Below are 12,814 nucleotides of genomic sequence, written 5' to 3'. Positions count from 1 at the left end.
TTAATTAATAAAATAAATATTTAATATCATAATTAATGATCATTAATACTTTGCATTAAATAAGTGAAAAAGAAGAGATTCTTCTTTCTCACCTACCCCACTTTCTCGAGTATGATTGTGGAGATCATACTCGCGCATCACACCATTCTCTTTCATCCCACTTTCTAAGTTGGAGACATGTAACCGAATAAAACCAATCTTAAGGTTTGGTGTTGCAATCAAACGGTTCAAAACATGACACGTGTAGTTTTCTTTATAGAAAATTATGTGTCCTCCACCGTTTGATTGCTTGATCATCACCTTTCGAGGGAGAGTGGAATATAGAACAAAAATGCGCGAGTGGGGAAAAGGTTTTCCATGTTGGTGCTGTTGCATTGTTCACGATGATTTTGTATTGCAAGTCTCATTCACAAATCTGACTCAGTCTGTGTTCTTCTTCAGAAAGCTCTCTCTTCCTTTCTCTGTCTCTGTTCTCTCCTTGCATGCACCAGCGGATTTTCTTCTTTCTTTCAAGAAGAATGGTTTTGAAATCCCTCTTTTTCCTTTTCCTTTCTCTGTTTGATTTTGTGTGAGTTGAATTTGTTTTGACGCTTCTTTTTTGTTTGATTGTTTGTTTTGTGCAGAGCTGAACCCGTGGAAGTGCATTCTGGGTTCTGCATTTGCCGACCGGTAGTGATTCTGTAACTGTGTCTTGTGTTCAATCGGTGATGAAATTTGTTTTCTAGGGTTTTACGTGTTTTTTGTGTGTGGGTGTGTTTGGCTTGCTTAGATAAGAGGAGTTATTGATTCATCTGAAAAGTGTGTGTTTTGCATGGGAGAAATGGGTGGAATTCGTTTCCCCTGTTTTTCCAGAGCTATGTTTTTATGTTTTTTGTTTTATGGTGTTGTTTTTGGGGATTTTATGGTACCAAGATCCACCTTCTGGTACCATTAGGAGCATTTGTTCGTAGACCACACAAATCCTCCACTGAAGTAAATTTTTATTTGAGGTGGGTAAGATCATTATCACTATGAGTGACAAAGTGATTAAACTATTAAATGTGGTATAGGAATGAAAAATGTTGTCTTTGGAATATTTAGTGGCTAACATTGCTTTGTGGTTCATGCTATGGCGGGGGCATGGTTTTCTGTGAACATAGTTTCTATCTGAATTATGTAATAAGAAATTGGCTCTTAAAGATGTTGAAATGGGTTTACCCTACTCGAACCTGCGGCTTGTGTGATTTTCAGTTATTGTGGGTCTAAGACCTGGAATTTTTTGGAGGGTGAAATGTACTGAAAGAAATTTCTCTTATCATGTGCAGTTTACTTTTGCCTTTTAAGATATTTAGTCTCACTTTCTGGATCAATTTGAAAACTTCACTTTATGGAAGTCAATTACCGAAATGAAATAACCATTTGAAATCACTATGTGGGAAATGCATTTTTTTCTCCTGAAAGTTTAATTATTTCTTCTTTTATGGTATCATTGAATGTGGCACAAGGTTCATAGTTGTTGTCTTTGACATTCTTAGAGGGTAAGTCCGAGATGGAATGAGGGTGTTCGGTGTTTATTTGCTCTTGACAGCAAGATATTGGTTTTCATTAATGTAGCATTCCTCTTCATTTTGTGGAATATGTATCTTTATGTCCGTAGACTTGATTTTTTCCCCACACCTACACTTGCAAAATACAGTGATGTTGTTCCTTTTATTGTTATGGTCAAAGTTAACACCTTACCTAGGTTAGCCAAAGAGCATTCCGAGAAGGAAATTGCCAAGCTGCAAGGCAGCCAATCAATGCTATTGGACTGTCGTGCAGCAACCCAATTTCCTGAGTAGTGTGAAGAGAGACTTTTTTCTTTTTGTGTAGGTAATGTTTTGTATGAACACGTGTTTCACACGAGGATGTCTATTAGTCAAGTGGATGTTGGTTGGGGTCGGGCGGGATTGAATGTCATAAAAAGGGTTGTCAATAGGAAGCTCATTGGCTGATGTTGTGTTTTGCCTGAGGTTGGCCTATCCAAAATGTTCATAAGTGTTTTCATGTTGCGAATGCAGCATTTTGATATGCCACAAATCCCCACAAGTCTTTGAGCCAAATTACCCCAAATTCCTTTGATGGTCACATCATTTGACTCTTTCAAAGTAAGTAAATTGGATCATTATGATGTTGTCAATTCCCTCCATTGTTGCCATCATCAACACATCTCATGGCTATTTGGTTCTCTCTCATCACTAGCAACCAATGTTGTCTAAATCCTGAGTAAACTTGTAAACTCGCTTGATCTAATGAGTACAAAGGAGGTCTTGAGCTGATGCGAGTGTCGGATTGGGTGAGGCGCGAATAGCTGTAAGATAACGATGTTGCTCGTTGAATTGAGGGATCGTGTGAGAAGCTAGGGTTTGATGAAAGAATGTTGAATCATGGGGTCATACAACATCGCTCACACCTCTTGATGTTGACGGTACTTCTGCCATATTTCTTTTGAGAACAACCATCACTGATGTCGTTGACAACCATAAGAAGACTCACAAAGCTCCCGTTGTCGCTAGCTTTACCGTTGTCAACATTGCAATACTCACGACGATCCATCGTTAGTGTTGCCTTCACAGTTGTTGGCGCTCACTCTTTGTTCTTGTTGCTCTACTATTCTTCTCTTTGGGTATTTTCCTTGCTTGTAGATCCACTGAGCTCACTGGTATTCTCAAATTAATAAAATTATAGCCTATGATATTCCATTGTCTATCAAATTGCTATATATAGTGATCAATGTAAACAATTTAAACTAGAAATAGATGAAAACAACATTAAGCAGAAGTCGTAGAAAACAAAACTAAGTCTTTATTTTAGAAAAATGGAAACAAAACAATAGTTAAATAGAGGCCTAAAGGGGTTAGAAAACAAAAAAAACAAAAAATCATTCTGTGAACCATCGAGGGGTTAGAAAACGATGGATTTTGAACTAGATTAAACTGAAAACCTTGTTCCACTAGGCAAGGTTAGCTACATGGGTTATATGGTGTTGTAATTTGTGTATTGTGTTCTTGGTTATAATTAATGGTCCTTGTATTTTTGCAATGGCTAGTAGTAGTACCTTTTAGAAGTAGCTGTTTGGAGTTTTTGGTGAATCGTTGTTTTCCTGCCACTGTTTTAAGCTATTTAGATAAACTAGTGACGGGCTTGTGGTGGCATGCTGAAGATTTCTACTTCTTGAACACTAGTCCAGTCCAATTTTTTTTCAGTGAATTGAGTTCATGAATCCTGGTAAATAGTTTGCTTTGACCGCTGTTCCTAGATGTAACTAGGTTTGTGTGATACTAATTATTAAGAGATAAAGAGAAACTATAAGGAAAGGAAAATTTTGTATTTTTTTTATGAAAGCTTTCATGTTAGGCATGAAAAATTCTGTATTGATTATACTGAGTTTTGTACAATTTATGACTTCTGTTTACAGCAACTATGTATATAGCAGCACTTCTAACTGACCAAGTCTGACAGACAGATGTAAATAACAAACTAACAGAATACAATTGATAAAGAGTTATTCACTGGCACTAATTCTCTTACTTCTGTGCTTGGGCAGCTAAAATACCTGTACTCTGCAAAGTTGAGAGATTGAAGATGGTATATTTTACTTGTCATTCATTACTACACATTTAGTTTTCTTTGGGAGCATATATGGTTCTAAAAAACTTTTTTTTCTCACTTTTTCTTGCGTCTGAGCTTTTGCTTTTCTTTCTGAACAATTATTGCAGGGAGGAGATGATTCTCCTGTGAAGAGTGATAATTGTGATTGGAACACTGAAGATGAGCTTGAAATTGAGAACTATCAGTCTTCTTCTTCATGTTTAACTGTTCCTAATGGAGATGCTGTTACTGGATCTGGAGAGGTAAGCTTTTTTAGACTTTTCTCATTGCAGATGTTGCTGATTTGATAAACCAAAATGATAAGCTGATCTCGCAGGTCAATGGGGAAAAAATTTCTTTAGTCTGAAACCGTATAAATTATTTTTTCATATATAATATCTATTTTACTGCTTAGATTTTATGGAATTGATACATGTATTAATTTTTCAGTTTTTCCCTATATAACATTTTGTCTTTTGATCTATTGAAGCAACCTCACTTAGTTGGAAACGGCTGTCATTATTGTTTATGTTGCTAATTTCATCGTAACTATTTCTTCATTAATCAGTTTTCTTTTTTTTTCTATTGCTATTACTTGGATTTATTTACTGATTTTTTTTTAATCCCTTCCTTGATTAGGGTAACCTTAGTATATCTGGTTCTACGTTCTAAGGCAACCATGGCATGTGGGATATGGTAATTAGAAGGTTTATAACTTTATTTTCAAATACTCACAAGTTGTTACCTTTCTTTTGGTATCACTTCCTGCACTTTATTGCACACACAAAATTTGTTAGATTCTTTGTATTTTCTATTTTTTATGAGATCTTTGTCTGGTATCATTAAAGGGATTCTGATTGGGACTTGTGGGTATTATGGGGTGCTTAGTCCATTCTTGAGTGGTATGAAATGTTTAATGAAGTATTTAACTGTTCAGTTCTCCTCCTTTAACAGCTAGCTTTAAGGGAGGGTTTCCCATGTGTTTGGGTGCTTATTAGATTCTATTCATTTTCTTTGCTAACTTTATAGTTTTTCCAATTACCGGTTCAATTAAGCATTTTAAACCAATGGAAAAAATACATTCATGAGAACATGCATGAAGAAATAACATTGCGGAAAGGAAATAGAGTTTTTAGCTGCTAATGTGTGTATTCTCTCCCCCTTAAGGCAAGCTCGTCTGCAGTTTCGGCTAACTCCAAGGTATTTAACCACTTCATTGGCATGGGATTTTCTGGAGAAATGGTTTCTAAAGTAATTCAGGAATATGGTAAAAACATTGCTTCACTTTATTGAAATATGGATTTGATTCATAAAGTTCACGAATAATATTGCCTGATGATCTTCCAGGTGAGGAAAACGAAGATAAACTACTTGAAGAACTTCTGTCATACAAGGTGAGTTGATATTTTAACAAGTCCTGAGCATCGTGACCTTGTGTCTTTGAGCTTTTATTGAATTTTAAGCAATTTTTCTACTGTAGTTGTCCCTCCTTATATTTCCTAAATTAATAAACAGTTCCGTTTCCATATTGTGAAGTTGTTAGCATCTTACAGTGTTCATAAATGAATAGTGAATCATTGCTGGCTTTCATTGGTAGTTAATAATGGTAAGCCTTGTAAGTTTGTAACATTGGTAAGCTGGCTGTTTAGTGACTTGGAGGTAACATTCTAATTTTGAAAACAGTTTCTTTGTGAGTAAGGTTGCATCCATCTACCCATAGCAGTCAATAGTGTGTAAAGTGAAGTAGTGGAATGGAAAAACTATGGACTGCTGTGGGATTCAAATGGCGAGTGGTTTTACATAGTGGCCAAAATGGTAGTTTTTCTCGTACTGTTGCATTATACTGGTGCTACTGTTGTATATCCTTCAAAAACCCATTTTTATCCTGAAACACGGTTGTTTGGGGTACTTTGGGGTAAATATCTCATCTGTTTTGAAGTCTGACCCTTCACATTTTATAAGAACTTTCTTCAGGTGTTCTGCTCTTTTAAATTTCCCTGATCCCATTCCATTTTGCTAATTTTACGTAATTGGCTATATGCCTTTTCTTCTAATTTGACCATCATCTTTCTTCGTTTTTCCTTTACATCATTACATTGTTCTTAATGCTTCTAGATTGTTGATGATGACTGTATGTGTAAACTACGATTTATGTTCATCCTGGAATTTCTTTAACAGTATTTTGTTTTTTTGTTTTTAGAGTATTTTAATGTGTAGTATATGCTATTTAGTTTGTATTATAACATTTAAATTATCTATTGTCCCACTTTCCGATATCCATCCATAGTATTTTCTGAATTGGCTGCCACACATTGCTATTTGATATTGATAACTGTGGAAACCTAACTAGAATTCCATGTTTGTAGCAGACATGTCATTGCAATCATATTTTGGTTCATGAAATGAAATAAAATTACTGAGTATCTTATTGTAAAAAAGATTAGCAACTTCAGTTATACGGTATGAAATATAAGCAATATAAAATATAAGCAATATACCGACGGTTATATATTTATTCTTCAAACTTGGTGGAAAATGCTTGCTAAAAAAACTATGCATAAATTTTTGAAACTGATTCCATTTGCTTGTTATTAAGAACATAGACGTGGAGAAAAAGTGACATTAAAACTTCTAGTTAATAAAGATTGGAATAAATTTTTATTAAAAGTTATTCATCTTTCTATGTTAGGCTTCCAATGATCATTCCATTGTTAAAAATTAATTGAAGATTAAAGAGTTTAATCGGATTAATAACCTCTCTCCTCCCATTTATTTTCCTTTATTTCTTATAATAGGATATTTTTTCAAAGAACTTATTTCTTCCTTTTAATACAAGTTTCTTCTGAAACTGGTTATGGGACTTTATGGCCAAGAAACTCTGCAAATGATTGCAATTTTTCTTCTCCTAATTTTGTCTTGGTTTTAGTTGTGTAAGATAGGATGGGGTTTAACGAGTAGCTGAACCACCTTATAAATGACAATGATATTTTACGTCTTCAATGTTTGGTCTATGTTTTTTTGTGCATATAATTGCTCCTTTTTTCACCCTTCACTTCACCTCTTTTATTTTGATTTTTTTTGCTTTGCTGATTTCTTTTAGATTTCTTCCGTACTTTAATATACCGTTTGCATACTATTATATCTTGGCTGTTCATGTTACCGTTGTCTTGATGCTTTTTGCTTTCTTATTTCCAGGCTCTAGAAAGTTCTCCCCGGTCACAGCAGCATATTGAGCGAGATCCTTGTTCTTCAGAAAATGCAGGGAGCTCTTGGGATGATTTGTCAGATACTGATAATTTTTCTGATAATGAAGTAATCTCTGCTCTATGTTTTGACATTTGTTTTTTAGAGTTTGTATGATTTGATTCATTTTATATCTTGCTAATTTTTGCCTTTAGTGTCATCTACTTAGATGGTTTCTTCTAGTTCTATAGGGCATGCAATTAGACATGTAATCATTTTCAAACATGTGGCACCTCAGGGATTTGTATAATTTTATATTTCCACTGAAAATGAATTGTCATCATGCTTCCACTTGATTTTATAAACATTTATGGGGTTGTTCTTCAAGTGCTTATGCTAGGAAAAAATATAGGAACAAGTTTTGTATTATAAGATACAAGTTGCTCATTTTATATTTTTGCAGGAAATTGCAAAAGGTACTTCTGAGAACGATGATACATTACGTACTTTGGTGAAAATGGGGTACAAGTTGGAGGAGGCTTTAATTGCCATTGAAAGATTAGGTCTGTTTTGCTTCCATTTGAATGTTAGTGTGGGTGGGTTATTGGCTTGTTATTCTGCAAAAAATGAGAATTTTGTATTTTTTATATTTGTTGCGTGTATGATTCACTCGTTATCTTCTCTTGATTTTGAGCACATGGGTTTATGTCCCTTGAATTCCGTGGTTTAAGGATTGATATTGGTTGTCAGTTGTTGGATATTTTATATGCACTCTTATCATAAGTTATAGTCATTGGTGGTAAAATGAACCTGTTAAAGGTTTTCTGGTTAACACTTCCTATTGTAATTCCCAAAGTTATATTTGTGTTCATTGCACATGATTGAATGATATTTTTGTTAGAATTATGAGTTTATTATGTTCGAGATACAATTTGATTGCATCAAATAGGGAGATATGATATGATTTGATAGGGAAATATCTTACCAAATATTTTCCATTATTAGATATTAATTTTATTCATTATTATTGTATCCCTTATTATCCAAATAAGAATACTCCCAGCACACGAAATTCATATATTCCTTCTTAGTTTCTCTCTTCTCAACATAGTAGCTACTCAGTACCATCCCTTGTGACTTGATCCTTTCATCATGGTATCAAAGCCTAATGAGAAGGGAAATCAATCCTGATGTTTTCTAACAAATATTGTTTACACTGCCATCCAAAATAAAGGAAAAGAGAAAATAGGGTAAATCACAGTGTCTAAAGAGCACATAGGGGTATGTATATATTGAGAAAAAACACGCCAAAATGTATGGGCTAAGCCCATTAGATAGATAGAAATATCTAACATATTTACAAAATATCTATCAATATCCTTAAAAAAACTAATTTTTTTTTTTTTTTTTTTTGTAATTAGAAAAAGGGCTTGTGGGTAAGCCTGCCCCGTCTTTGACCTACTGGGTTGGCAGGTCAGGTGGCGCATGCCAGCCAGCCAAATTAGTAGTGGGTTGTTGGGCTTGAACACTTTTCGGTAATATACTGCAGTTACTTTTAGCCAAACCAAGAAAAAGTTATGATAGTTTAATTGGTAAATACTATAATGATGATTTACATGGAGAAGTAACATCTATAGGTCTTGTATTATATATAATTGTGTCTAAAGAAGGGCACTAAAACCAAAAGTTGTTTGCACAAGCAGTTTGGCACTTAAGGTGCCTTAACCAACGTCAAGGGTTTCACTCTTGGTCCCCTAACCAAGGTCTAGGGTTGGCTTCCCAGCTTGGGCAGGGAGTCTCAATTGGAGATATCCCTTTACCACAAAAATGGGCTGATCTGTGGGGGGACTATACAAAAAAGGAATGCCACTGTAATATTGGTCAAGTTTGTATAATAAAACAATAGATGATAAATTTTGCTATTCTGCCAAAATTCATAGTAGTAAGTTAGAACTGGACATGGCCTCTTGTTTTTTTTTTTGTTTTCCCAAGTTTACAAAATGTCTGGTTGAATGAACTTTTTCATTGTCTGTTTTTAGTTGTCTCATTTTTTTCTAATGAAATGCTACAGGCCGAAATTCTCCACTTGAAGAATTGGTAGATTTTATAGATGTTGCTCAGCTAGCAAAGGCTGAAGATGCTCTTCTACCTCCTGAAGAAAAGGTAGCAACGTAGCATATTGCCATATTGGTATTTTGGGATGAATAAAATAGAAATGCAATGCATATATATTCTTCTGTAATTTTTCCTTAAAATTATGTACCATCATCCATATATTGCTGTCCCCTCATTTATCTGTCACATGTACAAGTTATTTTATCGTTATTTTTACAGCTACAATACAATGACTATACTAAGTCCAAGAAACGAAGTTTTTATAATTGTGAAGTGTTGGGAAGGAAAAAGCCTAGGGGGTGTGAGAAGAAAATCCTCAATGAAGATGAGGAGGAAGCTCTTCATCTTCCAAATCCAATGATTGGGTTTGGTGTACCTACAGAGTCAATGTTCATAACACACAGAAGGATTCCGGAAGATGCCATTGGGCCTCCTTACTTCTATTATGAAAATGTAGCCTTAGCACCAAAAGGTGTTTGGCAAACAATTTCTAGATTTTTGTATGATGTGGAGCCAGAATTTGTGGACTCGAAGTTCTTCTGTGCGGCAGCCAGGAAAAGGGGCTACATTCACAATCTCCCCATCCAAAATAGGTTCCCACTTCTGCCACTTCCACCGCGTACAGTACACGAGGCTTTTCCCCTAACAAGGAAGTGGTGGCCCTCATGGGACCCAAGGACCAAACTTAATTGTTTGCAAACATGTATTGGCAGTGCAAAACTAACAGAAAGAATTAGAAAAGCTGTAGAAAACTATACTGGAGATCCACCTGAGCATGTACAAAAGTTCGTTCTTGATCAATGTCGGAAATGGAATCTGGTTTGGGTTGGAAGGAATAAAGTTGCTCCTCTTGAGCCAGATGAAGTAGAAACACTGTTAGGCTTCCCAAGGAACCACACCAGGGGAGGTGGAATAAGTAGGACTGACAGATACAAGTCACTTGGCAATTCGTTCCAGGTATGATCATTCTCACTCTTTTATAATAATGAAGCCTCCACAAAGATCTTTCTGGATGTGTTTACTGTCATAAAGAAATATGATTCTCCTTGGAATTATCTTGCAATGTTTCAACTTTTAGAGTCATCAGGTAGAGGAAGACCAAGAAAATAGAATGAACCTGTTAAAAAGTATTTATATATAAATAACATCTTTCCTCCATTAAAAAAAAGTGGTTTTTGACAGAACATCACCTATGTCAGAGACCGTGGCTAACTTCGGTTTGTTGTATTGAGAATAATGTTATCAAAGTGCCAGAAATCAAATGCAGTTTCAGCAAGTTTTCTTTTCTATGGAACTTCCTGTGTGAAACTAGTGATTAATGCATCTATGTTCTCTTTGTAAATTTTTCTTTCCTCATCGGTTCGGTTCATTTCAGGTTGACACTGTGGCATACCACTTGTCAGTTCTGAAGGAGATGTATCCTGATGGTATCAATCTTCTTTCTCTCTTTTCTGGAATTGGTGGGGCTGAGGTAGCTCTTCATCGGCTTGGCATCCCTCTCAAGAACGTAGTGTCTGTTGAAAAATCAGAAGTGAATAGGAATATTGTTAGAAGTTGGTGGGAGCAAACAAATCAGAAAGGTCATTTGTTTGATATGGATGATGTGAGGGAGCTAGATGGTGATCGTTTGGAGCAGCTGATGAGCACTTTTGGAGGTTTTGATCTCGTTGTTGGTGGCAGTCCATGTAATAACCTGGCTGGTAGCAACAGGGTCAGTAGGGATGGACTGGAGGGAAAAGAATCCTCTCTGTTCTTTGATTACTTTAGAATTCTGGACTTGGTGAAAAATTTGACTGCCAAACATCGTTGATTTTTCTCTATCTCCCTTTTTGTATTTAATCCAAACTTTTAGGATCTTGGTATACAACCTGAAACATTAGAGACAGTTACTTTTCTGACCCCATTTTTGTTGCCAAAGAAATGCAACGCTTTCAAATAAAACATTTATCTTAAAATTTCTGATTTCAGGTTACAATTTTTTTGATCCCTATCTGGGTACAGTACTGAATGATTCTTTAGACGTTTCATTTTTCCATTTTGATAATTTTGCAGAATGATCCAGTAAATCTTATCTTTTAAGGTTCCTAGACTGTTGTAATATTTGTGTTGTAGTGAATTTATCTGTGGATGTATGTTGAAGCTCGGTAATACTACAATTGAAGTTTCTGTGTTTGATTCTCTTTTCTTCTTTGTTTACTGTTTATATTTTCCTGATTAGATTAAGATTTTGTTTCTTTGTTATCGATTGTATTTTTATGATAGAAGTTTGGCAATTTCTCTCACCAAATCATTTAAGATAGACATGCAGTCAACATAAAATTTAAAACCTAACATTGTTCTTGATTTGACTTGCTTATGGACATAGAAATTATATATTTGCATTTAGATATTCGGAAGGTCTTTTTTGTGTTTTATTTAAGTTTTCGAAATGACCAGAGTTATGAGTTCTGAATTTTTATATTTAGAATTTTTATATTTAGAATGATGTGTTGTAAATGTTGTTGATGATTGAGATTTAAACTTATGTTTGTTTACGGATCTTGATATTTGGAAGGCCATTTATGTTATGTTGTTTAGGTAAATTTCTTGATGACAAAATCCGAATATGATATATATTTGTTTACGGATCTTGATATTTGGAAGGTCATTTATGTTATGTTGTTTAGGTAAATTTCTTGATGACAAAATCCGAATATGATATATATTAGTTTTGGAGTTGCATATTCATGTTTCATGTCTGTGTTGGTTGTGGATTTGAATTCATCTGGTTTAAGAAAATCAACCTACAAGTTTTGAGCTAATTTTCTAACAATAATCATGATGACTTTTGTTAGCATCAAGTGGGTTTCACAAGTTAATTTTAGATTGGTTTTTGTTGGAAATTGACCTCAAAAGGATCTGTTTTTGTCTGTGCTCCCTGAGATGAAATCATGTCTGTGTTGTCTCTTGTATTGTTGAGTGGTTTGCTTTGGAGTTTACATGGATTTGTGAATAAATTGTAATTTAATTTGAATTCTTTATTCCTTAAGGATACATGATATTATGTGTTCCAATGTTCTGAACAAATTTAACAATCATACAAAATATTCACTCTTTTAAATGTTAATTTACTAAAAATATTAAAATAATAGATAAAACTAAAAACCGATGGATAACTATATATTTTAAAATTATAATATAATGTTTTTATTATGAATACTGCTACATATATAATTTATCACTAATTTCTCATATTCTAAATATTAGTTATGTCAATAGAACGTGAATACAATATTATGTGTATAATTATTTTGTTATTATTAGTAAACTCAAACAACTCAATTCATTTTTTTTTCTATTTTATTACTAATATGTTTTAGATTATATACAAGATATTTTCATCTTGTTAAAAATATTAATTAATCATTGAAATAATTGATATCTCAAACTTTGAGTTTTTTTTTCAATAATAACTAATATAATAACATTTTTCTAAGTTTGTTTTTTTTAAATTCATCATTTTTTTATAGCTCAAAGCTTATCAAAAATCAAAATAATATTATTTTATTTTTTAAAATGGAAGTTAATGAAAAATTGTGTTTAAAAAATTAAGTTACTGATACATTTTAAAGAATTATTATGGTGTTTTATTTGAAGACATAAATGAAAAAAAAGAAGAAGAAAGAAAACTATTAATGTGGGAGTAAATGAGTTGGTGAATAGTTTAAGAAAAAAAAAGAGAAAATATATACAGTAGAAAATTCAAAATGAGGTAGACATCACCAAATTAAAATCAACATTACAATGAATCAATTAAATATATTTTTTTTAAAATTTATTCATTGAAAAAAGGTATTTAAGAGCTTAATACTATACAATTGGTGCATAAATTACTAAAACCATGCTAAGATACTCGAAATAATAGTTA

General features: G+C 33.7%; 1 protein-coding gene across 3 annotated transcripts; it reads left to right on the top strand.

Moving 5' to 3' along the window:
- Positions 1-210: 210 nt before the first annotated feature.
- DRM2 (domains rearranged methyltransferase 2) lies at positions 211-10,862 on the top strand. Of its 3 annotated transcripts, XM_068645507.2 has the most exons (11): positions 211-521; positions 624-669; positions 3,566-3,606; positions 3,738-3,872; positions 4,777-4,876; positions 4,957-5,003; positions 6,805-6,921; positions 7,256-7,355; positions 8,864-8,955; positions 9,127-9,864; positions 10,283-10,862. In XM_068645507.2, exons 3-11 carry the CDS (start codon positions 3,604-3,606, stop codon positions 10,715-10,717), a joined length of 1,767 nt encoding a protein of 588 aa, XP_068501608.2. In that variant the 5' UTR covers positions 211-521; positions 624-669; positions 3,566-3,603; the 3' UTR covers positions 10,718-10,862. The 3 variants fall into 3 exon arrangements, with proteins under 3 accessions (XP_068501608.2, XP_068501610.1, XP_068501611.1); XM_068645509.2 differs by lacking the exons at positions 211-521; positions 624-669; positions 3,566-3,606 and adding an exon at positions 4,249-4,305 and having other exon boundaries at positions 3,781-3,872; XM_068645510.2 differs by lacking the exons at positions 211-521; positions 624-669; positions 3,566-3,606; positions 3,738-3,872 and adding an exon at positions 4,254-4,316.
- Positions 10,863-12,814: the final 1,952 nt, after the last annotated feature.

This window comes from Phaseolus vulgaris, chromosome 4 (genome assembly GCF_051622355.1).
Source record: "Phaseolus vulgaris cultivar YP4 chromosome 4, ASM5162235v1, whole genome shotgun sequence".
NCBI lineage: Eukaryota > Viridiplantae > Streptophyta > Magnoliopsida > Fabales > Fabaceae > Phaseolus > Phaseolus vulgaris.
The sequence above is the reverse complement of the archived record's forward strand: the minus strand, read 5'-3'. Positions and strand labels throughout refer to the sequence as shown.

Bases quoted from the DNA above. Each gene is read 5' to 3' on its own strand.
- DRM2 (XM_068645507.2), top strand. The intron at 4,877-4,956 runs GTAAAAACATTG...ATGATCTTCCAG, and splicing joins TAAAGTAATTCAGGAATATG to GTGAGGAAAACGAAGATAAA. The intron at 6,922-7,255 runs GTAATCTCTGCT...ATATTTTTGCAG, and splicing joins ATAATTTTTCTGATAATGAA to GAAATTGCAAAAGGTACTTC.